Source organism: Cicer arietinum, chromosome 2, assembly GCF_000331145.2.
Source record: "Cicer arietinum cultivar CDC Frontier isolate Library 1 chromosome 2, Cicar.CDCFrontier_v2.0, whole genome shotgun sequence".
Lineage (NCBI taxonomy): Eukaryota > Viridiplantae > Streptophyta > Magnoliopsida > Fabales > Fabaceae > Cicer > Cicer arietinum.
The window spans coordinates 3280888-3307766 of NC_021161.2; the positions used below are offsets into that span (position 1 = coordinate 3280888).

Sequence of the window (26879 nt, forward strand, 5' to 3'; positions counted from 1 at the left end):
CTTTCATCATTTGATTCACTAAAAAGTATTTGAAAGAGTTCACAATTTGTATATAGTTTTTATTTTATTAATCTGGTATTTTTATTTTTTATTTATTTAATAAATAACAATACAAGTCTATATTTTTTTTTTACCGTTTATTTTATTTTTAGGTGTGTTTATTATTGAGCTTATTTCGTAGAATTATTTAAATTTATTTAATTTTTAACATCAATTATTATTATTATTATTATTTTAAAAGGGTAAAGATAAAACTATAATCGAATATTGTAAGGTTAATTAGATGTGACATCTTTTTAATCTTTGAGTTATTAGAACACAAATTGTGACAATTTGATGGTTCTAAATCTCATAATCACAAATGATTTAATAAACTAAAAATTCATAAACAAATAAATCATAAAAATTATTTAAAGTTAATTAAAATCTTTTAATCTCGGAGTTACATAATACAAATTATATATTTTGATAACTCTAAAACTTATCCTTTTAAAAAAAAATTTATTTAATTATTATTATTATTACTATTATTACTATTATTTTTGAAGTTGTTAAGATACAAATTAAACTATTTGTTTGTTTTGAAATTCAATTTAAAAATAAAAAATAAAATATTCTTAAGAGGATTAAATTAGATGTGACATCTTTTTACTCCTTGGATTTTGAGACACGAGTTGTACAATTCGATCGTCTTAAAATTCATATTTTAAGATAATTATTCAAATCAAACAAGTTTTTTTATGTTCGTCAAAATTGTTTTTTTTAAGTAACAAAATACAATTTATTTAAAAGCAATCAACGCATTCACATTTTTTTACCAAGAACTACGTAGCTTTGATTTCTCCATCGCACCGGGAGATACGTAGGAGCAAGATCACACTCTTGTCAAGCACACTAATAAAAACTTTCTTTTTTTCCATTCTTTTTTAACACACTTTTATCTCAAAAAATCACATTTATAAAAAACAATTTATATTCATATTTAATAATAAAGAAAAATAAATATATTTAAGTTGATATAATTTTGCACAATTAATTAAAGGTAACCGTATTTTAACGGATGTCGTAGGGTGCTAATACCTTCCCTACGCATAATCGACTCCCGAACTCAAAATCTGGTTTCAAAGACCATTTTTACATTTTTAAGGGTTTCCCAATATTTTCCCTATTTTAAAATAAATTTTGGTGGCGACTCCATTGAATTCGATGAAAACTCGAAACTTTAGGCCGCGACAGCTGGCGACTCCACTGGGGATATTTCGAGAGTCAAGCCTAAAAATTAATTGTGCATAATTTTTTAACTTTTTTCTATATTTGTTTGTTTTTCATTTTCATTTTATTTATGTGTTTTTATTTCTTAATAAGTATTAGTTGACATTATAATATTCTTTTAGGCTAGTAGATTATTTTTTATTTTATGTTATTTATTTATTTAGTATATGTATATATATTTTGTTAATATTATGGAGTTATTGAATTATGCTTATTTAGCACATACACTTTTACTAAAAACACACACTTATGAGTGGAACCTTATACCCGGGTTTGAACAAAACTTAAGTTTAGTTTCGAGATCGCGTAGTGGTAGCCTTCTGGATGTACATCCTGTTTGGTTAGCATGAAGATCTCACCTAGAGTTTGATCCTATTGAGGTTATTGTCACTTCAAATAGTTTACCTATTGTTGTTGACAATATTCTAAAATAGGATTATTGGCTCTAGGAACCGTGTTTAGAACCATAGAGCCTCCCTTGTGAGAGTTTCACTACATAAGCCAATAGATCCTTTCATTGAAAGAATATCTATTAAAACCAAAAAAATTATCTCATATATTCAAGACATTATAAATATATATTAGTTTCATTCATATGTCATGACATTTTTTTTTTCTCTCTTTCTAAGGAAAAATAAAACATAATAGCATTTTGCATAAATTTTCAGGATTTTTGGGGAATCATACAAACTGTAGTCACGTGTTATTTAAGTGGACAATGGGATCAGAAAAAAGAAAAACTTTACTTTTAAAGTTCAAGCAACCTGATTTGAAGAGTTTAAAAGACATCAGCAGTCAGATGAAAACTATACAACGTGAGAGTTTCGTTCACAAATATGGGAAAATTCTAAATCTCTTGGCAGTGAATGTGCAAACAGGGGCCCTCACAGCATTGGCTCAGTATTACGATCCTCTCTTAAGATGTTTCACTTTCCAAGACTTTCAGTTGGCCCCGACATTAGAGGAATTTGAGCGAATACTGGGTTACTCCCTAGAAAGAGGAAATCCTTATCGATATACTGGGCAACCACCGAAGTTGGACACAATTGCTGAAGTGTTGAAGATCGACATAAGAGAGTTGGCAAGTACAAAAGAGGAAAAAGGGGCTATTCATGGGTTTTCAAGAAAATATCTAGAGCAAAAGTGCCAAGATTTAGCTGATAAAAAAGAATGGAGTACTTTTATAGATGTTTTGGCCCTCATTATCTACGGTATTGTTATATTTCCAAACCTTGATAACTTTGTAGATTTTGCTGCCATAAATGTATTCTTAGCTTTTAACAAACATAAACAAAACCCAGTTCCTGCGGTTCTTGCTGATGTATACTACTCTATGCATATGCGACACGAGAAGAAAGGGGGAACAATTTTATGTTGTGTTCCAGTGCTGTATACTTGGTTTGTGTCTCACATGTTCAAGAAAGGGTATCATGTTGGGGTCAAGAGCAATCGTGATTGGGCTCAGAGTATAGCTAGCCTTACTGGAGATAAAATTTCATGGTACTATAGAGAACAAGGGGTGGAAGAGGTAATATGCCGATGCGGAGATTTTCCAAATGTACCTCTCATGGGAACGAAAGGATGTATTAATTACAATCCAATGATAGCTCTGAGACAACTCGGCTACCCCATGTTGGATAAACCAGATGATAAGTCATTGGAGGCTTTTGTTTTGCACAATACGGGTATAGTAGACCCACCAATGTTGAGAAGGGTAAGTCGAGCTTGGGAGTTGATCATCAGAAAAGGAAAAATACTCGGATGTAGAAGTTGCAGCACAAAAGAACCCTATCAACAATGGGTAAAGAAAAGAGTCCAAGAAATCAAGCTGCCTTTCCACAATACAGCCTCAAATAGTCAGGAAATGCCTGAACCTATCCTTGTTGCAAATGAAGAGATAGAAGAACTCAAAGCATCATTGCTAAAATCTGAAGAAGAGAAAAAAGAGCTACAAGCGAGATTAGAAAAAGTCTCTCAAGAGAACGACAACTTAAGATCAGAAAACACTTGTAAGAGTCAGTTTATCGAGAGAAACAACAAGAGGCTGAAAGTTGAAAAAGGAAATAAACTTGACATACAAGATTGTTTAAGAGGCGCAAATGAAGAGTTAGATGTGCGAAGGCAAGAAAGGAATGCAGCTATTGAAGAAGCCTATATGTGGAAGCAATTGTGGACAAAATCAGCAAGCTCTGAGAAGAACATAAAAAAGGAATTTGAAGATTTAAAGAAACAACTGAAAGAAATGGTAGATCAATATGAGAATCAAGCAAGGAATGAGAGGCAACAAAAGAAAGAAATCGAAGAATTACTCTCAAAACACCAAGATGCACTAAAAGCAGAAATGGAAGCTTCTAGTGAGTTGAAGAATTACATTGATTATCAAGAAAAGATCTACAATGACTTGAAGGATGAAACCATATACTGGGAGGAGCGTTTCATGGTGTTGCTTGGGCAATTGAAGAACCAAGAGATTTATAAAGAATTGGAAGATAAAGGCAAGCATTGGAAAGATTGCTTTTCGAAATTGGCAATTCTAGCTAATCAGGCAATCATAAAAATTCCAAAACATCTAAGAGAGGTTGATGCAGTAATGCATCCACTCAACACTCCAATCAAAGTCTACAAGTTCGTCGAATATTGCAAACATTTAGTAGAAGAATTGGAGGAGAAGATTGGTTGTCCTCTTGAAAAAGATGATTGAAATACAATAGTCGATGTAGCTTTTTAATTTAAATGCAATGTACTTTTTTCTCATCAATGAAGGATTTGCTATTTTGTTTATCGATTCTCATATTCTTCTTTCATTAATAATTCGTGCAAGACTTATGATTCCCCAACATAAAAAAAAAATAAAAAAATAATTGCATTTTCATTCCATTCATGTTTAATGCATACTCATAATAATTTTTTTTTATTTTTTATTTAAAAAAACACAGAAAAAATCAATAAAGTTGTTTCCCCGACACCCTTATCGGACTCGTGCAAACTCGAAGATCATGGAAGAACTTGAGCAAAATCAAGAGGTGATGAGAATGGATGTCAACCAATTGAAGGACAAGGTTGATCAAATCTTAGAAGCTATACAAGCTTTGTCAAGGAAGGGGAATACTGATGAGAATCCTCTGGTTGCAAATGAAGAACACCAAACCACTCCTTCTCACCCACCAGGCTTTACCCCGACTACCCAGCAACCTCGTACAACAACTATACAATTTCCTATGTACGGTCTTCCACCCGGTTATACTCCACCCTTAGTCGTCAACCCCATGGAAAACAACCCAAACCACTTAAACCCCCAAAACACTCAACCCTCAGAAAATATTCCATATATTGCACCCCAAGTACCCCATTTCGATACTAATGGAAATTGGCATCAACCTCACATTGGGGATGATACACAATCAAAGGAAAAATTCCATGTCTTGGAAGAGCGAATAAAAGCTATTGAGGGGTATAATGTTTATGGCCTTGAAGCTTTCGATATGTGTTTGGTTCCTGATGTGACTATCCCTGCCAAATTCAAGGTTCCTGACTTTGAAAAATACAAGGGCAACACATGTCCTAAAAATCATCTAACTATGTATTGCAGAAAAATGGCATCTCATGCTCATAACGATAAACTTCTCATTCACTTCTTCCAAGACAGTTTGAGTGGGGCATCGTTAAGTTGGTATATGCATCTTGAGCGAAATCAAATTCGTTCATGGAAGGACCTAGCTGATGCCTTTTTGAAGCAATACAGGTACAACGTTGACATGGCCCCTGATAGGATGCAATTGCAAAATTCACTGAAAAAGGACAACGAAGCTTTCAAAGAATACGCACAACGGTGGAGGGAAATGGCCTCACAAGTAGAACCCTCATTATCTGAAAGAGAAATGGTTGGTATGTTTATGGATACTCTCCAGTCGCCTTTTTATGACAAGATGATTGGGAGTATGTCATCAAACTTTTCTGACCTTGTCATGATAGGAGAAAGGATAGAAAGTGGGATGAGGAGTGGCAAGATCGTATGTGCAGCAACTAGCGTGAAACGACCCCAGACGACATTCACAAAAAAGAAAGAAGGAGACACTAACGCTGTAATGGTAAACCCCAGAATCTCTTATTTTCCACCCATCAATTCTTATCGACCCCCAATTTTCCAGCCCCCGATACCACAAAATCCTTACACCCCTTATCCATATGTGGCCGCAACCACACAAGCTTCATTCCCCCAATATCCCCCTTCAAGACCACCTTTTTATCAACCACCACCTACCGCATTTTCCCCACAAAATCAATACCCAAGCTCAAATCACTACAGACCACCTGTCAATCGAGAAAAAAGGATAACTCGTTTTGATCCAATTCCCGTCACGTATAGCCAATTGTTGCCCCATTTACTTCAAAATTCAATGGTAGTCATAAGACCAATGAAACCTCTTGAACCACCATTTCCAAAATGGTATAATCCAAATGCCAAATGTGAATATCATGCAGGAGCCGTTGGGCATTCCATTGAAGATTGTCAAGCCCTAAAATCTAAAGTGCAAGAATTGATTAATGCAAAATGGCTTACCTTCAAGGAGGACAATCCCAACATAGGGAGCAATCCTTTGCCAGGTCACGGGAACGCCTCTGTGAATTTCATTGAAGATGGGATAGACCAACATGCAGTAGATGGTCATGTGTTCACCATGGGGTCGTGTGTGGAAAATAATATATCTTTCCCAAAACCATTGGAAATTCTTTACAAAAAAGAGAATCTTAAGTCAACTCATAACAAGCCAAATGCAATAATTGTCCAAACACCAATCCCGTTTCCTTATGGAAATACCAAGGCAGTACCGTGGAAATACGAAGTCACATCCCACTTGGCAGATCATCAACCAAGTGATGATTGTGAACCTAAAGGAACTGAGGTCACTAACATCTCAGGGATTGGTGGAATGACTCGGAGTGGTCGAGTATACACTCCTGAGCAACTTAGGAAAAAAGAGGTTAATGGAGAAAAAGGAAAAGAAGATATGTATCATACCATAAAAGGACAAGAGATCAGTAAAAAGACGGTGTCTGAAGAAGAAGCTAGTGAATTTTTGAAGTTTGTCAAGCAAAGTGAATATAAGGTGGTGGATCAGCTAAATCAGACCCCTTCCAAGATATCAGTTCTCTCCTTGTTATTGAATTCTGAAGCACATAGAAGGGCACTGATGAAAGTTCTAAACGAAGCCCATGTTACTCACGATATCACTGTCGATCAGTTTGATGGAGTTGTCGGTAACATCACTGCTAGTAGTTGCCTGAGTTTTAGTGATAATGAATTACCAGCTGAAGGGACAGAGCATAATAAGGCACTGCACATCTCTATGAGGTGTCACGATCACATTCTTGCACGAGTGCTAGTAGATAATGGTTCATCATTAAATGTCATGCCTAAATCAACACTGTCAAAGCTATTTGTTGAGGGAGCCTGTTTGAAGCCTAGTGCTTTGGTGGTGAAAGCGTTTGATGGATCTAGAAGACAAGTGATTGGTGAGATTGACCTGCCAATTCAAATCGGACCCCACATCTTTGGGATAACCTTCCAAGTAATGGATATTAAACCGGCGTACAGTTGTCTTTTAGGGAGACCATGGATTCATGCTGCTGGAGCAGTGACATCCACTCTCCATCAAAAGCTAAAGTTTACAGTGAACAATAAGCTGGTAATAATATATGGGGAAGAAGATATGATAGTAAGTCATTTATCTTCTACAGGCTACATTGAAGACACGGAGGAAGCCATAGAGACTTTCTTTCAAGCATTAGAAATTGCCAATGTTGTCTTCATGGGTGAAGGATATCGTTTAAAAGAACCAAAACAATCTACCATATCATTGAAGTCTACCAAATCCATGTTAGAAGGAGGAGTTTTTCTCAATTTGGGGAAGTTGATAGAAATACCAGAAAAGAACAATAGGTACGGGTTGGGATATGTACCTACTCAAGCTGATGAAGAAAAGGCTGCGAAGGAAAAAAGAGAAAACAAGGTGACTCGTCGAGAAAACTGGATACCGAATTCACAGAAGATTCCTATTTGTGACATTCGTCAAAATTTTCAAAGCGCCGGAATAATATATGCTGATCAGGTGGCTGTTGCGGAAGAGGATCATGGTGATGATGATACCCTCAAGCTAGTGTACCCTTGTCCTCCAAACACCAATCTCAACAATTGGAAGATCATCGAGTTTCCCGTGTTTGTTAATTCATGTTCAAAGTAATTATGTATTTTTAACTCCTTTTGCTCTGCCCAAGGCTATAAGGATAACTAATTAGGGCATATGTATTTCAATTCCGTACTTATTATCAATAAATGCATTTTTGAATTCTCCAACTGGTTTTGTTTTGTTTTGTTTTTTTTCTCTCTTTTCTCTTTCTTTTGGCAATCTTTATTCATATATATATTTTTTTCTTTTTTTCTTTTAAACAATGCAGAGTCGAAAATGAATATGTTGAAAATAACAGCGCTAGAACCATTTCTTGTAACTTTGAACGTCTGATTAATCATGCCGATGAGGATTGTGAAGACGATTGTGAGCTTCCCCCAGAACTAGAAAGCTTAATTGAACGGGAAGCTAAGATAATCCAACCCTATCAAGAACCTGTTGAGGCGATCAATTTAGGGACTGGGCATGATAAAAAAGAAGTTAAAGTTGGTATGTCTATGAAAGAAAGTGAGCGAGAAAAGTTGGTTAAACTTTTAATTGATTATGTGGATGTCTTTGCATGGTCATATCAGGATATGCCCGGGTTAGATACTAACATAGTTGAACACAAGCTACCACTAAAACCTGAATACACTCCAATTAAACAGAAGTTGAGAAGGATGAGACCTGATATGTCGCTTAAAATTAGAGAAGAGGTCAAGAAGCAATTTGATGCTGGTTTCTTAGCAGTAGCAAAATATCCTCAATGGGTGGCTAATATTGTACCAGTTCCAAAGAAAGATGGAAAGGTTCGAATGTGCGTTGATTATCGGGATTTAAATAAAGCTAGTCCTAAAGATGATTTTCCTCTACCTCATATTGATGTCCTAGTGGATAGCACTGCTCAATACTCTCTTTTCTCCTTCATGGATGGTTTCTCAGGGTACAATCAAATCAAGATGGCTCCCGAAGATATGGAAAAAACTACGTTCATCACACAATGGGGGACTTTCTGCTATAAAGTGATGCCATTTGGATTGAAGAATGCCGGGGCAACCTATCAAAGAGCAATGGTAACCTTGTTTCATGACATGATGCATAAGGAAATAGAGGTTTACGTGGATGATATGATCGCAAAATCTCGAACTGAAGAAGACCATGTTGTTAACCTTCAAAAGTTATTTGAGCGACTAAGGAAGTTCAAACTTCGTTTAAACCCTGCTAAATGCACATTTGGTGTAAGATCAGGCAAATTACTTGGGTTTATCGTTAGTCAAAAAGGGATAGAGGTGGACCCAGATAAAGTAAGAGCAATACAAGAAATGCCGGCTCCACGCACTGAAAAAGAAGTTCGTGGCTTTTTGGGTAGATTGAATTACATTGCAAGGTTTATATCGCACCTCACCGCTACATGCGAGCCGATTTTCAAATTGTTGCGCAAAGACCAAAAGGTTGAATGGAATGAGAATTGTCAAAAAGCTTTCGAAAAGATTAAGCAGTACTTATCAAAACCTCCCATCCTAGTGCCCCCTGTTCCTGGGAAACCACTTATTATGTACTTAACAGTACTTGACGAGTCAATGGGCTGCGTACTGGGGCAGCATGATGAATCTGGTAGGAAAGAACATGCTATTTATTATTTGAGCAAAAAGTTCACCAGTTGTGAAACAAGATATTCACTACTTGAACGAACATGTTGCGCATTGGCATGGGCTGCTCGTCGGTTGAGACAATACATGTTATGTCATACAACTTGGTTGGTGTCTAAAATGGACCCAATTAAGTACATCTTTGAGAAACCTGCTCTTACTGGAAGGATCGCCCGTTGGCAGATGTTGTTATCAGAATACGATTTGGTATATGTTACACAAAAATCCATCAAAGGAAGCGCACTAGCAGAGTACTTAGCCCATCAACCGGTAGAAGATTATCAATCAATGCAGTGTGAATTCCCCGATGAAGACATAATGAATTTAGTTGAAGAGATTGAATCATCTGATAAAGAAAAGTGGAGGTTGGTGTTTGATGGTGCTTCTAATGCGTTAGGGCATGGAATTGGAGCCATTTTGATTTCTCCAGAAAACCAGTTCACTCCATTTACGGCTAGGTTGTGTTTTGATTGTACAAACAATATTGCTGAATATGAAGCATGTGTTATGGGCATTAAAGCGGCTATTGAATCAAATGTAAAATTTCTTGAGGTATATGGAGACTCATTGTTGGTCATCCATCAGACGAAAGGAGATTGGGAAACGCGAGATTCTAAATTGATTCCGTATCACACCCATATCAAAGAATTGACAGAACAATTTGAGAAGATTACTTTTCACCATATCCCTCGAGAAGAAAACCAGTTAGCTGACGCCTTGGCCACTTTGTCGTCAATGTTCAAAATAACCACTAATCAAGACGTGCCGGTCATAAAGATTCAACAAAGAGATAAACCTGCATATTGCTTATCAATAGAAGAAGAGTTGGATGGCAAGCCGTGGTTTTATGACATCAAATCATATGTTAAGAATAAGGAATATCCATTGGGTATTTCAGAGAACGACAAAAGGGTTTTAAGGAGATTGTCAATGAATTTCTTCTTGAATGGTGATGTGCTTTATAAGAGAAATCATGGGATAACAAAAGAATCAAGCATTTCAAGTTGGGGCAGTTATTATTCTTAGAAGTTCTAAATTACAAGAATGACTAGCGTTTGTTGTCTCTCCAACTAAAGCTAAACACGCTCCCCACATTGTAACTCATGTCTCATTTGCAATGAATGTACATTTTCCAATATCATTGTTCGATGTTGTGCCTTACCCTCTTTCTAAACAAATTTAGTCTCATTGTTGTTTGTTCTAACGTTTTTTTTTTTAAAAAAAAAATGTTATTTTATGATAATAAATATGGGAATTTGAAATATATGAAATAAAAAAAATATCTTAAATATTTTGACGCTTGAAAATATATACACGGGAACGCAAGATATTGGATGTATAAAAAATGAAGGGTAAGCATTTTAAATAATGCACATTTGATTGACCTCAAGAAAAAGTGATTACACAAGATATACTAGAGTCATCATGTAAAGAACGATTGTTATCGTCGTTGATCCATTGAATCTTATAAGTGTATAAAGTCACATAAGGATCGGGGAAACTAAAAAATAATAAAATAAATAAAAAGGAATTTATCTTCATTGCATGTATCATACATTTTTTTTAAATACTCACACATAATTTATGCATCTTCACTCATATTTTACATATACTCAACAACTCCTTATATCATGCATAATGAGTTATCATGCATATCTTATGTGTATATTTTATTTATATTCAACAACTTTTGTATAAGTTAATTAACATCAAACAATGTAAAATATAATATGATAATACTAATTAATAATCGAAAAGAGTGAGTAATATTATTTTGATAAATAAAAACTACAGACACCCAATTTTTTCTATTTCTAATTAATCATGTACAAAATTATAATTAATTCAACTAAATAAATTATTAATTTAAATAATATTTAAAATTATAATTAATCACTATTTTTACTATAAATTAATTAAATATATATTCAACTAAACTAACTGTTTTCATTAATGATAGTTTCATAATATATATAAAAAAGCTATGTTAAATTAAAAATGTAGAGTCAGTGAATTTGTTTTAAAAATTATTACTCTATTTCTTTTTTCAAATACAGAAAATTACAAACACTATCTAGGTGTGTTACTTTTTTGATTTGAACATGTATTCCGAAAAAAAAAAAAAAAAACACACACACACGTAACTGTTTTCATTAATGGTAGTTTTGTAAATACATAAAAAAAAACTATGTTAAATTAAAAATGTAGAGTTAGTGAATTGTTGTTTTAAAAATTATTGCTCTGTTTCCTTTTTAAAATATAGAAAATCACAAACACTATTTAGGTGTTTTACTTTTTTTTATTTGAATATGCATTCCAAAAAAAACACAGTGAAATAACTATTTTCATTAATGGCAGTTTTGTAAATATATAAAAAAAACTATGTTAAATTAAAAATGTAGAGTCAAGTGAATTGTGTTTTAAAAATTATTGATTTATAAATACAGAAAATCACAAACATGAGGTGTTTTACTTTTTTGATTTGAATATGCATTCCCAGAGAAGCTATTTTGACTAATGACATAAATACATATAAAAAAAGGTTATGTTAAATTAAAAATATTTAGTAAATGAACTCTTAGACTTATATTACACAACCAAACTCATTCATAATTAATGTCAATTTAATATAAATATAATTAATGTCAATTATTTTTAATGGAAAAATAATTGATTTTTCCATTAAAAATTGAAATTAGTAAATTATGAAGGAGACAAATCCCCTAAATTATGAAACTAAAAATCTCAAAGTATATACGGGGTTATTAGGTCATTTCTAGATAAGAATAAAAATGATGATACGGGAAATGATTAAATATATGCTACGGGTAATGATACGGTAATGATTAAATATATGGTACTGGTAATGATGATACGGGTCATTTCCGCGTGAAGGAAGGTAGAGAGACCAGTGTGACTTATTTCAGCAACAAAATGTAACTCATATTAGTGACCATTTAATTTTTTATTTTTTTTTTCGTTTCATTTTTTGTCCACTTTACTTTTGTAACTCATATTAGTGATTTTCCTTAGTTTTCAGCAAGAAAATGTTAACTCTAAGTTACATGTTATTTAAGATGAAATGAAATATAATAAAATTTATTGATCAAATAGTAAAAAATATACATTGGTGTTAGACTATCTTACCTACATTAAATGTTGTTCTCTTGAAAAGTTAATTAACATCAAATAATTTAAAATATAATATGATAATACTAATTAATAATCGAAAAGAGTGAGTAATATTATTTTGATAAATAAAAACTACAGACACCCAATTTTTTCTATTTCTAATTAATCACTTACAAAATTATAATTAATTCAATTAAATAAATTATTAATTTAAATAATATTTAAAATTATAATTAATCACTATTTTTACTATAAATTAATTAAATATATATTCAATTAAACTAACTGTTTTCATTAATGGCAGTTTCATAATATATATAAAAAACTATGTTAAATTAAAAATGTAGAGTTAGTGAATTGTTGTTTTAAAAATTATTGCTCTGTTTCCTTTTTAAAATATAGAAAATCACAAACACTATTTAGGTGTTTTACTTTTTTTATTTGAATATGCATTCCAAAAAAAACACAGTGAAATAACTATTTTCATTAATGGCAGTTTTGTAAATATATAAAAAAACTATGTTAAATTAAAAATGTAGAGTCAAGTGAATTGTGTTTTAAAAATTATTGCTTTATAAATACAGAAAATCACAAACATGAGGTGTTTTACTTTTTTGATTTGAATATGCATTACCAGATAAGCTATTTTGACTAATGACTTAAATACATATAAAAAAAGGTTATGTTAAATTAAAAATATTTAGTAAATGAACTCTTAGACTTATATTACACAACCAAACTCATTCATAATTAATGTCAATTTAACAAAACAATTTACACTGAGATTTTCAAAACATTTTACACTGAGTTAAAGAAATTTCCAAGTAAGTCCTGTTCTAAGGTAAAGAAATTTCAGTGAAGGCAAATCTAGAAAATGTCTATTTGATGGGCTAATCTTCAGAAATTACCACAAATCAAATGATTATTCATCTTTCTTAGTAATCAAAGAAATGATTTAAAGTTAATTAACAAATATTGAGCTTTTAAAAGCAAGAACAAAATGAATGAACAATTATGTGTAGAATTTGATGCAGTAAAACGATAAGAACAGAACACAAGAAATTTGAAATATCTCAGTGAACTCTTAGGCTTACCAGACAAGTTTACACACAATATTTAACATTATATTTATAACTAATCACATATGCTTACATGACACCCATGCATAATAACCCATAAACATGACTCAACACATGACTCAAACAATAAAAAAGAAACAGAGACACACATTATTTGTCCACACATATTATAGACTCCATGGTCACACTAACTCATAAAGAGACTCAAACAATAAAAAAGAAACATAGACTTCATCATTTTCACTAATAAAAAAGAAACATAGACTTTCATTTTGTTTTTTTTTTGTTCATTTTGAACACAAACCTTAATGGGCCAGTTTTGTTAACCTATCACAGTAATTCTAATCTAAAATTAATTAATGGATCAATTTGAACACATTAAAAAAATCAAAGGGGTTAAAAAAACTAATTTCACTTTATTTTTTTGATTAATACTAAAATGTGGAATAATTAATATGAGTATGATAAATTTGTTAATATTATGTTGGAGTGACATCAAATCCTAATTATTTCTTATGACTTCACTTCCTACCTCTCTCACTTCATCCATAAAATTAGCTTTATATCTCCTCTTAATCAATGTTTTAAAAATTGAATTGGGCAGATTGATTCGACTAGTTCAACTAGGAAACGATGGTGGTGCTGCGAGGACCCTTTTTCACCGCCGGCGAGGATGGTGGTGCTGCGACTGACGAGGATTCGCAATTCGAAAAGGGTATTGGTAATTTTGAGGTTGGAACTAAGGTTAGTGATGATGTTTGTGATTTATCAGAAAATGGGGTTGTTTTAGATTATGGTAATGATGAATGTTATTCAAATATTGTTGATTCTGTAGAATGTAGTAATAGTAGTATTAGTTGTACTAGTAATGATAATAGGGATGATGATGAATTAGAGGATTTTACTCATGTGGCGTCGGAAGATCCTGTTGAATTATATGGTGAGCTTAAGAGTGTTGAAAAGGGTGTTAAGTTGGCTAGAGCTGAGGTGGATGTTTTAACAGATGTGTTCGATTATTTTGCGAAATCGGGCTGGGCGTCAAACCAAGCACTTGCTATTTACATTGGTTTATCGTTTTTTTCCGACGGCCGCGCACAAGTTTCGGAACTTTTTCAGGAAGAGATGTTCTGCTGATGTTGCCAAGTACTTGATTTCACTCGGACCGTGTGATGTTGCTGTGAGGTTTTTGTTTCCGGTATTTGTTGAGTTTTGTTTGGTTAATTTTCCTGATGAAATTAAGAGGTTTAGGGATATGGTTAAGTCAGCTGACCTCACGAAACCTCACACTTGGTTTCCTTTTGCGAGGGCGATGAAATTTATCATTGTGGTCCTACTAATAGTGGTAAAACTTATAATGCTTTTCAAAGGTTTATGGAGGCAAAGAAGGGGATTTATTGTAGTCCACTTAGATTGTTGGCTATGGAGGTTTTCGATAAGGTTAATGCGAAGGGTGTTTATTGTAGTTTGTTAACTGGTCAAGAGAAGAAGCATGTACCATTTGCAAATCATGTTGCGTGTACTGTGGAAATGGCTTCGACACAGGAATTGTATGAAGTTGCTATTGTTGATGAGATTCAGATGATGGCGGATCCTTATAGAGGGTATGCATGGACTAGGGCGCTGCTTGGTTTGAAGGCTGACGAGATACATTTATGCGGTGATCCTAGTGTTCTGGATATTGTTCGAAAGATATGTGAGGATACAGGAGATGAGTTGTGTGAGCACCATTATGAGAGGTTCAAACCTTTGGTGGTTGAGGCAAAGACTCTGCTTGGAAATCTTGAAAATATTCGGTCTGGTGATTGTGTTGTTGCATTCTCAAGGAGAGAGATATTTGAGGTTAAATTAGCCATCGAGAAAAACACTAATCACCGATGTTGTGTTATCTACGGAGCTTTGCCACCAGAAACTCGTAGACAGCAAGCTAGTTTGTTCAACGATCAGAGTAATGAATACGACGTTCTAGTGGCTAGTGATGCAGTGGGGATGGGCCTGAACCTTAACATTCGAAGGGTGATTTTTAATAAACTTTCAAAGTACAACGGTGACAAAATTCTTCCTGTTCCAGCTTCACAGGTTAAGCAGATTGCAGGGAGAGCTGGTCGAAGAGGATGCCTTTATCCCGATGGACTTGCAACTACCTTACATTTAGATGATTTGGATTACTTGATTGAGTGTTTGAAACAACCCTTTGATCACGTGACAAGGGCTGGCCTTTTTCCTTTTTATGAGCAGGTAGAATTGTTTGCCGGACAGTTTTCTAACTTGACATTCAGCCAGCTTTTAGAAAAATTTGGCGAAAATTGTCGTTTGGACGGGTCGTACTTCTTGTGTCGACATGATCACATAAAGAAAATCGCTAATATGTTAGAGAGGATCCAAGGATTATCATTAGATGATCGTTTTAACTTCTGTTTTGCACCTGTTAATGTTAGGGATCCAAAAGCTATGTACCACTTGCTCAAATTCGCTGCAGCGTTTGGTCAGAAGGTACCTGTAAGTATAGCTATGGGGATGCCAAAATGTTCGGCGCGGAACGATTCAGAACTCCTAGACCTTGAGAGTAGGCATCAAGTTTTATCTTCATATTTGTGGTTATCAAACCACTTTGATGAGGAAAAATTTCCATTTGTTAAGAAAGCTGAGGCAATGGCTTCAAACATTGCTCACTTACTAAGTCAATCTCTTATCAAAGCGAATTGGAAACCTGAATCAAGGAATACAGGGAAACCGAAAGCAGTAAATAGTGAAGAAGAGCAAACAGAACCAAGAAGTGAATTCATATTAAAAACTGAAAAAAAGGATGACGGTTATTCAAGGCCACAGTCTCTTGTTAAATTATATGACCAGTAAGTACCTTTTATGGACAGCTTCTCTATTTTATGGTATTTATCTAATTTCACTATGTCGAACAAGAACATCTCCTTCATTTCAAATAAACTTCTGCAGGTTTTACTCGTTTTGTCAAATAGCGGATACAGCGACTCTATATCGTAGTGGAATTCAAACAAATTGCTATTGTTTTAGGATATGCTATTTTTTTTATGAATAAAGTGCTGTCAAATAGCAGCTATTTTTTCCACGTGCATCAAAGAATTAAAATAATACTATTTTTTCCTAATCTTAGTTGTTAAAATAATGTCTGCTACATATTTCTTTAATTTCTGACTATTTGAATTTTTTTGTTATTCAGGAAACGGCATGAAAATTCGTTACACTCTGATCGTTTGAAGAAAATAATTGCATAATATGTTAATGACTTTGGAGGTAATTCTGCTATTCCCTCCGTGTGATTCTAAATGTCAAGTTTGGAATATTTCTCCGTCTCAAATTATGTCACTTTAGGAAATAATACCCTCTTTAATTAAATAGTTCACCTAATTATTCTACTATTACTACTACTTTCAACCACTCTAATTAATGTGTATTTTAGTCTTCACCATTATTTTAATCTAAAAATCAACAAAACTAATTATTTTCTTACGAAGTGTGCATGAACTAAAATGACACTTATAATGTGACGATTGGAGTAATATGTTATTCTCTCTCTCTCTCTACCTAGTCATGTCATGAGTTTTGTCTTTGGTTTGCAGGTCATAATCAACTGCCACTGCAATATAACACTATATACCAGCTATTCTCACAAACTCATTGTACTTTTGTAGCCAAAATTGTGGATTAGAGACCAAGTTCGAAAAAAGGAGAAAAAAATAGCACTTTAGAAAGGAATGAAGGATATTGACATTCATAGTGGGGAGAAGAAACATACTACAGCCCCAGGTGGTAAAAAGCCGACATTGAGTTGTCAAACTTTCTCATCGATGTGAGCTCTTGGCGAAGATCGGCGTGTTATCGCTAGAGTAACTTCTGAATTTCTTAGATAGTCAAAATTGGGGCATTGTTATGGTGCCAAAAGTGATTTGTGCTCAAATATAGACTATAAATTTTGTTTTATTTTGCTGGTCAAGGAAAATCCCATTTAATCCTTCTATGCTTGCCCCTTTTATGTAGAGTTGAATGTTGTAGGTTTCATTAAAATTGTTATTATTTTATATATTATGCTTTAGTAGATAGGAAGGCTTGTTGCCTTGAGAATGCAAATGTAACATTGATTTGATCAATCTTTTGTTAAGGATAGTCAATAGTCAACTATCTAAATAAATGCACCAAATTCATTTATTTTTGTGGGTTTTTTTATAAAGATTTTAAATGTATTTTTGTTTAGGGTTTAAATTATGTATTTCCTTAAGATGAAAATATGTTCTAAATATTCTCTTTACAGATCTCTTTTACATTAAGGTCTCTATAGATCTAATATATAAAAAATGGTCTATAGATCTAGTATTTTTGTTTTCAAGTTTTAGTAACAACATTGTATCCTAGTTTTTATTAGTTTTATGGTTTTAAAGATTTGTATATGAAACACATAGCAAGGCTGCTACTAAGGTGAAGTATTGTGTGGTCAATGGTGAATCATCTTTTAAAGTTTATTTTCCCACCCTTAACATACTTCGGAAGTACATATTTAGAAGAAATCATATTGATTGTCCTCTAAATATATATTTTCGGACAAAAGTACAATATTTTTTTGTCTAATGTATACCTTTAGACATAATTTCTGTTTTTATGAAACATTAAATGATAAAAGAAACTTTCAATATCTTCATTCACTCTTACATCAAGTAGTTTCATATCATTTATAAGTGACTAAACCCTAATAGTATCTAATAGTATGTTTGTATGTGTACTGTCAAACCAAACAATTAAAATGAAATGAAGTTCTTTTATATAATTTTTTAAAAAATAAAAGAGATTAAAGATAATGTACCGAGTGTAAATTTATTTTACATTGACAACCAATCACATTGATAACACAATCAACAAAAACACTCAAAAGAAAAGTTAAACATATATTTTATAAATTGATTCATTATAATTGATTGTTAATGTAAAATTACTTTACACCGATAATATATATTATCTTTAATCTCAATAAAAACTAGATGAGAATTTAATTACAAAATAAAAATCATACTAGAGAACTTAACTATGGTTGATTGTCAATGGAATGAATTCTCTATTTTTTTTTCTTTATAACTAATATAGTTTTGAAAATATAAATATGACAATGTCACATAATCATAAAGAATATACGATGATACCACACTTTAACGAAGTTGTAAAAATTATTATCTTTAAAATAAAATATAAATATAAGTAAAAATAATATTAAAAAATAAATTTATTTCGTTAAAATTTTAACCAAATCAATCCAATTTTTAAAATAATTGATTTTTCCATTAAAAATTGAAATTAGTAAATTATAAAGGAGACAAATCCCCTAAATTATGAAACTAAAAATCTCAACACCAACCTAAAAATCTAAAAATCTCAACACTAAAAATCTCAAAAGTATATATGGGGGCTATTAGGTCATTTCTAGATGATAAAAATAAAAATGATGATACTGGTAATGATTAAATATATGCTATATTTCCGCGTGAAGGAAGGAAGGTAGAGAGATCAGTGACTTGATTCTCATGAAAATATATGCTATTAAGAAGATTACGCCAATTTTAATACGAGGAACAAACCAAATTTTCTATGAGAAATCAAAGCAGAGTCAGTGAGTGAGTGAATATGCATTTCCAGAAAAACACAACACAGAGAAGCTGAACTCTTAGGCTTACCAAACAAGTTTAAATACAATATTTAAACATTATATTAATAACTAATAACAGATGCTTACATGACACCCATACATAATAACTCATAAACATGACTCAACAACACATGACTCAAACAATAAAAAAGAAACAGAGAGACACGTAATTTTTCCACACTAGACTCCATGGCTACATTAACTCATAAAACTCAAACAATAAAAAAGAAACAGATACTTCATCATTTTCACTATGCTTCAACGAATCGGGACAAGCGCAATGCAACGCTTCATGATGGCGAGAATGAGTTGTCGGCGACCGGCAACACCACGAGGAACTTTTGCCTTAAAGTAAGCCCCATTTCTTAAAATGGCATCCGACAGCTCCTCCCTGCTCTTCACCCGTTATGATCGGAAGTGGGTGGGGAGGTTCACGTCGGCGATGCTCACGACGGGGGTTAGCGATCTGTTTATTAATTATATACAGACCATATAGTGTTGGACTCAAAAATCCTGCACTTAATTTTACAAAAAAAAAAAAAAAAAGTTTTAGAAATTTAAAATGGCCCAATAGTCCAACCCGAATTTACCCACCCGAAAATCCGCATAACCCGAAACCCACACAATCCGAACTTTAAATGGTCGGAAATGGACCTTTGTGCTTCACCCGCGGTTTTGTCCGGATGTAAGTTTTGGACCCGTACCCGCCCGTTGTCCATCCCTACATTATACTATCTTCGTCCTTTAATATAAGATATCATTAATAAAATCACTTAAATTAAAAAAACTGATAATCGTGTAAAAAAGACAAAATTTCAAAAGTGTCTTACATTTAGGGACGGAGATAATATTAATTAATAGAAAGGTCTCCGACTCACACAGAAAATCAGCGTTTTGCCTACCGTTTATATAAAGATATTTCTTGCGATTACAGATTTCGCAAGGTAGGAATTTTTTTTGTTTTCTTTGGATTCACATACGACAGTATATCCGCAGCAAACACTAGCTTTTTCCAAGAACTATATGCGGAAATTTTCCGAAGATAAACTCGGCAGCAAAGTTTGTGTTTATTAGATTCATAGGAAATTCTGCAAGTATTCCTGATGAAATTTTATAAAGAAAATAAATTTTATGGCCACATTATATTATAAAATTAGATAATGTGCTAAATTCATATCTATTTTATTTAATACAAATAGATGTTAATTATTAATTTCGAATGTGTTTTAAGTTAGGGTTTGAACTTTCAAATTCAAATATATATTTTTTTGGTTACATGAGGAAAGGAATAAAGAAAAAAATAATAATAAATAATACTACTAAGTTTTTTTAAAAAAGACACACCTATGACATCATCTAAAAGTGTTAGAAGTTAAACTAAGAGACGGCTCATGAACCACAATCACATACTCTATGCTATTAGTTTTTATTTTTGCAAATATATATATGCACAAGCATTTACTTCACAAAAAGTACAACGGAAGAAAAAATTGAATCTTTCTTCATATATTCTAAGATGATGTCCAACATATTAGCATAATGATGGTAAGGAATATGAAAAGCAAACAATCCTCTTAAACTCTGTTTGCCAACACAACTTGACTCTAAACAAAAAGTTTGAATCTCTGCATGCAACACATTCAACCAACCCACACTACCAAATAAACCAAATTGAAAATCTCCATCATGATTCTAGAACAAACCTCTAAAACTCACTCTCCTTGGATTAATTAATACACTACCATCCACATTGAGAACTATAGTATCCATATCACATTTTTCCCACAAACTTCGCAAATAGATTATTTACTTTCTTAATATATATATGAATGTGAAAATGACAAAAGATGTTTATAAAAAGATGTAACAATCCATTCATACAAATAATTATATGCCACAATAGAAGACATCTCAAAATATATTATCCAATTATTCATTAACAATAATTAAATAATTAAGTTCAAATAGTTAATAATGAATTTTAATAAAGATCGAATTCAAACTTTGACTTGATTAACTATTGATCAAACATTAGCACTTTCTAACTAAACTCTGAATAATCATATCAAAAAATCAAATCACACATTTTATATATTTTACACATTGCGTCATAATGCTACTTCATAAAATACAGATATCTATGTGGTGAAAAAATTGAATACCCATCATATTTTTACCCTTACAAAACTCTATGGTCTGTCAAGCTAAATATGATTTTGATTATATGAATTGTTTATTTAGAGTGAAAAGTTGGATTTAAATTTTTGCTAAAAAGTGTGAAAATTTGAAAGTTATATATGAATTACTTTGTTGATGAATATATAGACTATTATTGAGATTTTTGTAAAAAGAAAAACTACTATTGAGATGCCATGTACTATGGCATACAACTATTTCTAGGAAAGTAAGTAAAAAATTGATAAGCAATAAATTATGATTCATATTTGCAGATCTTTCTATTCCTAAAAGAAAAATTAGAACTTTAGGAATAATTAAAAAAAGTTCCACTTGCATCCTATCATAGCACAAGATGCACGTTGTTCCTTCAAAATTAATTTAAATGAACCGACATGATTTAAAAAATAAGTTTGGGATTGCTTGGTCAATATAAGATTTAATAATTTAGCATTCTTTGTGTCATCTATTTTTATAATGTGGGGTGGCAGATTTTCCAAATCATAATAATATGGCAATATATATATACAAACACTCAACCCAAAATCTAAATTGCATTTCCAACAAATATAATAATAATAATAATTATAATGATGCAAAATTCATTCACTGAAATTCAAATTCCACCCTATTACAGAATTCTCTATTTTATACAAAAATTAAAAAATCATGTTGCCTTGCCTATACAAACAAGACATGATTATTATTATTAGTATTATGAAAAATATTATATAGATCTTAAAATATTGCAGCTTTTAGTCTCCTTCCAAGCTCCTTTCTGAAAAGAAAAAAATAATAATAATTGTCAGCATAACATCATATAAATAATTCATATGCATCAATATAATTAAATGGTAAGTGAAAAACGATTGTTTTTTATTATTACCTTATGAGTTGCCTATCAAATCCAGAAGCAGACAAAAGTCCTCTGTTCTCTTCAGCTCTTCTTAACAAGTAAGGCATAACCATCTCAACTGGTCCAAATGGCATATATTTGCTTACTCTAAATCCAGCATTGCTTAAACCAAATGAAAGTGCATCTGCCATTCCACATAGTTGTGCAAATTCAAGCTTGTGATTCACTTTTCCAATCCCTATTTCATATGCTTTTGCAGCAGCCAATTTTCCTACACACAGCATTTCATTTTTCACTTCACATTAGACACATTCATTTAAAATGTTGCTATTTCTATGCAGCGCCAACAAAAAAGTCGGGCCAAATAGAAGTATATTTCTAAATATGATACGGGTGATTAGAGTTGTCCAAATGAGTCTGGCCCGTGGGTCAGTCCATTAGTCCACTTTTTTTATTGGACTGGACTATAAAAAAATTAGATTCGAGTTAGACTATTTTTTAGTAGAAAAAATTGAACGAAATGAGTTATGTCTCAATAAACTGGATCAGTCCATTTGACAATTCTATGTGAGATTACATTCCATCACTTTATTTTCTTATTATCAGCATCTACGTGTCATGATCAATATTCTTTAAGATGAATGTATAAAATAGATGAAAGTGAACATAACATGTTGAAATATTGTATGTATATATAATTAGTACCTGATTGAATATTATGAGTAGCAAGAACAAGAGAACCAGGTCCATTGGCAATCTTTTGAAGCAAAAAAGAAGAACAATCATTGAAGCAATTGTGTGTGTCTTGAATGGTAGCATGAATTGGGGAAGGATATCCAAAAGAGTGAGCCAAAGTATTTTCAGTGGACATATAAGCACCTCTAACCAATTTAAATCCCATTGGAATTCCAATATTGTCAGCAGCTTTAGTTGCAAGAAGCAATCTCTCCTTAGCATCTTTCAAGTAAGTTTGAATTGTTCCAAACACAATTGGATTATCATCTTTGTTATGAATAATAGCTGAAGAATATGTGAAGTAATCAATAGCTGGTTGAACACTTGTGTGTTCTGCATCAACCAACAAAGGCATATTACTTTCAACACATTTTTCACAAAGTTTTTGTAATCTTTCATTTGCTAGTTCAAGATCATTCTCTTCTTCTGATGTTAATGGTTCAGGTCTTTTCTGAGTGTGATACAATGGACTTGATTCTGAGAATATTGGAAGACAATCTTGTTTCCATGCTAATTTCAATGAAGGCTCTTTTTCTTGCCATCTTAGAAGATCACTTATTCTCTCTAGTAATGCCATTGGACATATTGCTGTTATTTTCACTATTACAAAACTCACCTATCACATCAAAAAATAAATTAAAATTAGAACAAAAATAAAACAAATAAATAAAAATTAATTTCTATGTAACACTGAACATTTCTGATAGAAGGTGCTTTTGACACGTATCAGACACTTATATGACATATTGATTACCGATATCGACATATCAATGTTTAGTCGGTATATGTGTTAAATTCTACATACTATTAATGTCAAAAAAATTACAGTTTCAACAAATCATAATCAATCAAAAGAACTATTTTAGAAACTATTACGATTAAAATCATGTGTTTAGATGATTTGATTATTGTGATTATTGAGAATGTAAAATATTTTTATATTAAAAGTAAAAGCGAATAGAAGAACAGAGGAATCACATGGTGTTATGTACCAATATAATACAAAACAATTAATACTCTAGTAAAAAAATGGTAAAAAAATCCAAACTATATATATATACTACACCCAACCCTTTTGTCTAAAAATAGCAACATCAAATTATAAACACTAGTTTCCAATTTTTATGACACAATGCCAACCACATTGTCATTTAACTAGGAGTGTGGGACCACAACCAAATATATGATTACATAAGACAACATTAGATCACATTTTACATGAACTCAATTTGCAACAAAAGATCACAAAAATATAACTAGCATGACTTGACCTGGCATATCAAATTGTTGTATGAAATTTGGTGACAATGATGCATGCAATGTGACACGTACTTCCAACTAGATTACAACTCAATTCACATTCATTCATCAAAGAAAACAATAAAGTTCAAATCAACACACGCGTTCCCTTTTAAAAGTCAAGGCCCACCACACATAACTCAACCATGATGGATAATATATTCAATTTAATAATAAAAAAAATTTGTTTATATTTTCAACATAAAAGAATTTGTATTTTCAAATAATTAAGTTCACTAAATTGGAGGTGATTTGTTTAAAATCACACATCTCTTAATTTTTTTCAAGACATACACAAACACCATGATTTATTACCTATATAGGGGGAGAGGCCACATAAATAAACAAATAATGAAATAAAATAATCAAAAGTATACGTAGAGTTCCTTCCTTATTCCCAAAAAAATTTGGGTATTCATAAAAGAAATGAATATTTTTTTATCAAAAAAGGGATATTCTTAAAAAGATCCTCTTGGTTTTTATTATAAGAAATGGAAAGTCTCCTTATTATGAGTTAAGTCTATAATTAATGCCTACTTAATTATATAACCAATTTTAAAAATATAAACTAAAAAAAGAGAGAGATTTAGTTTAATTCAAACAAAAAATAAGTATTTGTTGAAAAAAATAGAAGGAATGTATTGCTAAGTATTTGTTGACCAAAAATAAAAATAAGTATTTGTTGACCAAAAATAAAAATAAGTATTTGTTGACAAAAAATATAGCATTTCCGAACAATCTTTTCATTTCGATATATCAACGGTCACGACGTTGAAAAAAGCGCAAATTATAATTAATACGATCATTATAAAAATTAAATAAAGAAATAAAAAAAATAAAAAAACTTACGGAATTAGGAGGTAGTGATCTGCTAACATCAACGGTATGAAGGAATCCATCAAAATTACGATCACAACTTTCGTTATCGTGCGCATCTTCGACACCATAAACAAGCATGCCACGTAAGCCAGCATTATTAACGGTCCTTATACTCCGTCCAGCAGCAACGGTGTCTTCGCCAGCACAAAAATGTTCATAAAACGTTTTCTTCGTAACGGCCATAACGGCGTCTTTCATAATTCCCATTTGAAAAAGTTTCGATTTCATAGCCCATATTCCAACATCAACCATAGGTCCTACAGCCGTTGCATGTAGAACGGCTGTGGAACGAACTAGAGTTGATGTTGGTACTGCCGAGAATAGTCTCTCGGCATTGTTTAAGTCGAGAGATGATAGCGGATGTGATGACGGCGGCGGCGGCGGCGGTGTCAGGTCGACCGTTGAAGTGACGGCCGCCGCGGCCGAAGGATGAGAGGAGTTGAGTGTCTTTGTTGTTGTTGTTTTGTAACGGAGATTTTTGAAGATTCTTGGTGGGACCACGCGAGTTGCCATTCAAATAAAAAAGAAAGATTGATTTTTGTTATGAAGATGTTTCTTTTTCGATGCTATTCACGTTGTTGTTTTTCTCTCTTGTGATGAAACTAGAACACTTTTGTGATTTGTTCTAGTTTGGAATGAGTTTGTTAGGGTGTGGGTAGTTTTTATAGGCGTGGCTAAGTTAATAAGGTTTGGTTAAGTAAGGAAAAGTACAACACTACATGTTTAAGTTGGGCAAGTGCATGGTGTGTGAGATAAGATTAGAAATTCTAACGTGGCCTAATTTTTTATTTTTAGTAACATTTTTTATTTTTGATTTTTCTTATAATAGTTTGATTTTTATAATATATAGTTTTCTAATAATAGTCTTTGCATATCTTTTTTTTGTAATTTCTATCACTGTAAATTAAAATTGGTCAAGATTTGAGTATAATTAGGTAAAAACAATTTGACTACCGTATGTAAACAAATTTGAAACTGATTTCTAGCCGTATGTTAAGAATTTAATATTTTAGATGATATTTTAGAGAAAATAACCCTAAAATATATATGGACATCAACTCATGATAGGATTACCTGAGCCATATTCTTTTTAATGAATGGAATGAATAATTAATAAATTTTAGTTAAATATAAATAGTTAAAAAATTCGAATTTCAATCTTAATTATGATTATTTATTTAAATTTTATTTACTACGTACTAAATTAAACTCTAAATTATTAAGATTCATATATCTTACCGTTAGAGTTAAAAAAAATGAAATTTTTTTGTGTAATAGAAATTTTATTTTTTTAAATTTTTTGAGATTTTGATGGTTTTATACATGTATAAAATTTTCATTGATAATTAAAATTATAAGTAATAGTATCATGAATTCATGATCCTATATATTAAATAGATTGATTTTATTATCGTTTTAAAATAATTTTACATTTCAAAACTATATGATAAATTAAATTAAAACAAAAATATAGTGTTTTTACTAAAAAAAACTTCATAAAAGTCTTATCTTAAATTCAACACAAATAATCATAAATAATTAATCTTTTAAAAATGTATTGACAACCCAAATGCGACATTGAGACTAAGTGGATTTATATTAATGTTGCTAGATGGTAAGTTGTGACGTGACATAGTTGAAAGGGATGAAAAAATGAAGATGGAGTGTAAAAGAGAAAAGGTAGGGCAAAATAATATGGGTAAAAGGGGTTGTTGCTAAATTGTAGGGTATGTATGAGATTTAGAGGTAACACGTTGTTTTTAAATCCACGTATATGTGAGGTGGATATACTTATATTAGAGCTGCGTATATCAAGGTATATATTTCAAGATCATCTTGCTGAGCTGTGTCCACCATCATCAATTGATTCACTCAATTATTATAAATTCAAAATAAACAAAGATGAATAATATGATTTTATGTTTCCATATTAGGCATTTGCCATAATTGGAATTATTGAAAATCAATTTAAAT

General features: G+C 31.9%; 2 protein-coding genes across 2 annotated transcripts; one reads left to right on the forward strand and one right to left on the reverse strand.

The window, feature by feature from the left end:
• The first annotated feature begins 13797 nt into the window (after positions 1–13797).
• LOC101497553 (DExH-box ATP-dependent RNA helicase DExH18, mitochondrial-like) lies at positions 13798–17478 on the forward strand. The gene is given in 5 exon segments (XM_012717747.3): positions 13798–14373; positions 14375–14612; positions 14615–16148; positions 16493–16566; positions 16893–17478. Coding segments are annotated over 4 exon segments (2268 nt in total). The 5' UTR covers positions 13798–13932; the 3' UTR covers positions 16548–16566; positions 16893–17478.
• A 4193-nt stretch (positions 17479–21671) lies between these two features.
• On the reverse strand, positions 21672–25604 carry LOC101497224 (proline dehydrogenase 2, mitochondrial-like). The gene is made up of 4 exons (XM_004507197.4): positions 24876–25604; positions 22698–23343; positions 22023–22263; positions 21672–21914 (listed from the first exon to the last, which is right to left on the reverse strand). Exons 1-4 carry the CDS (start codon positions 25416–25418, stop codon positions 21875–21877), a joined length of 1470 nt encoding a protein of 489 aa, XP_004507254.1. The 5' UTR covers positions 25419–25604; the 3' UTR covers positions 21672–21874.
• Positions 25605–26879: the final 1275 nt, after the last annotated feature.

Excerpts from the sequence above, each read along its gene's own strand:
- LOC101497224 (XM_004507197.4), bottom strand. The coding sequence starts at position 25,418 with ATGGCAACTCGCGTGGTCCCACCAAGAATCTTCAAAAATCTCCGTTAC. Across the intron at positions 22,264-22,697 it reads TACTCATAATATTCAATCAG|GAAAATTGGCTGCTGCAAAA; the intron begins GTACTAATTATA and ends TGCTGTGTGTAG. Across the intron at positions 21,915-22,022 it reads TTTGATAGGCAACTCATAAG|AAAGGAGCTTGGAAGGAGAC; the intron begins GTAATAATAAAA and ends TTTTCTTTTCAG.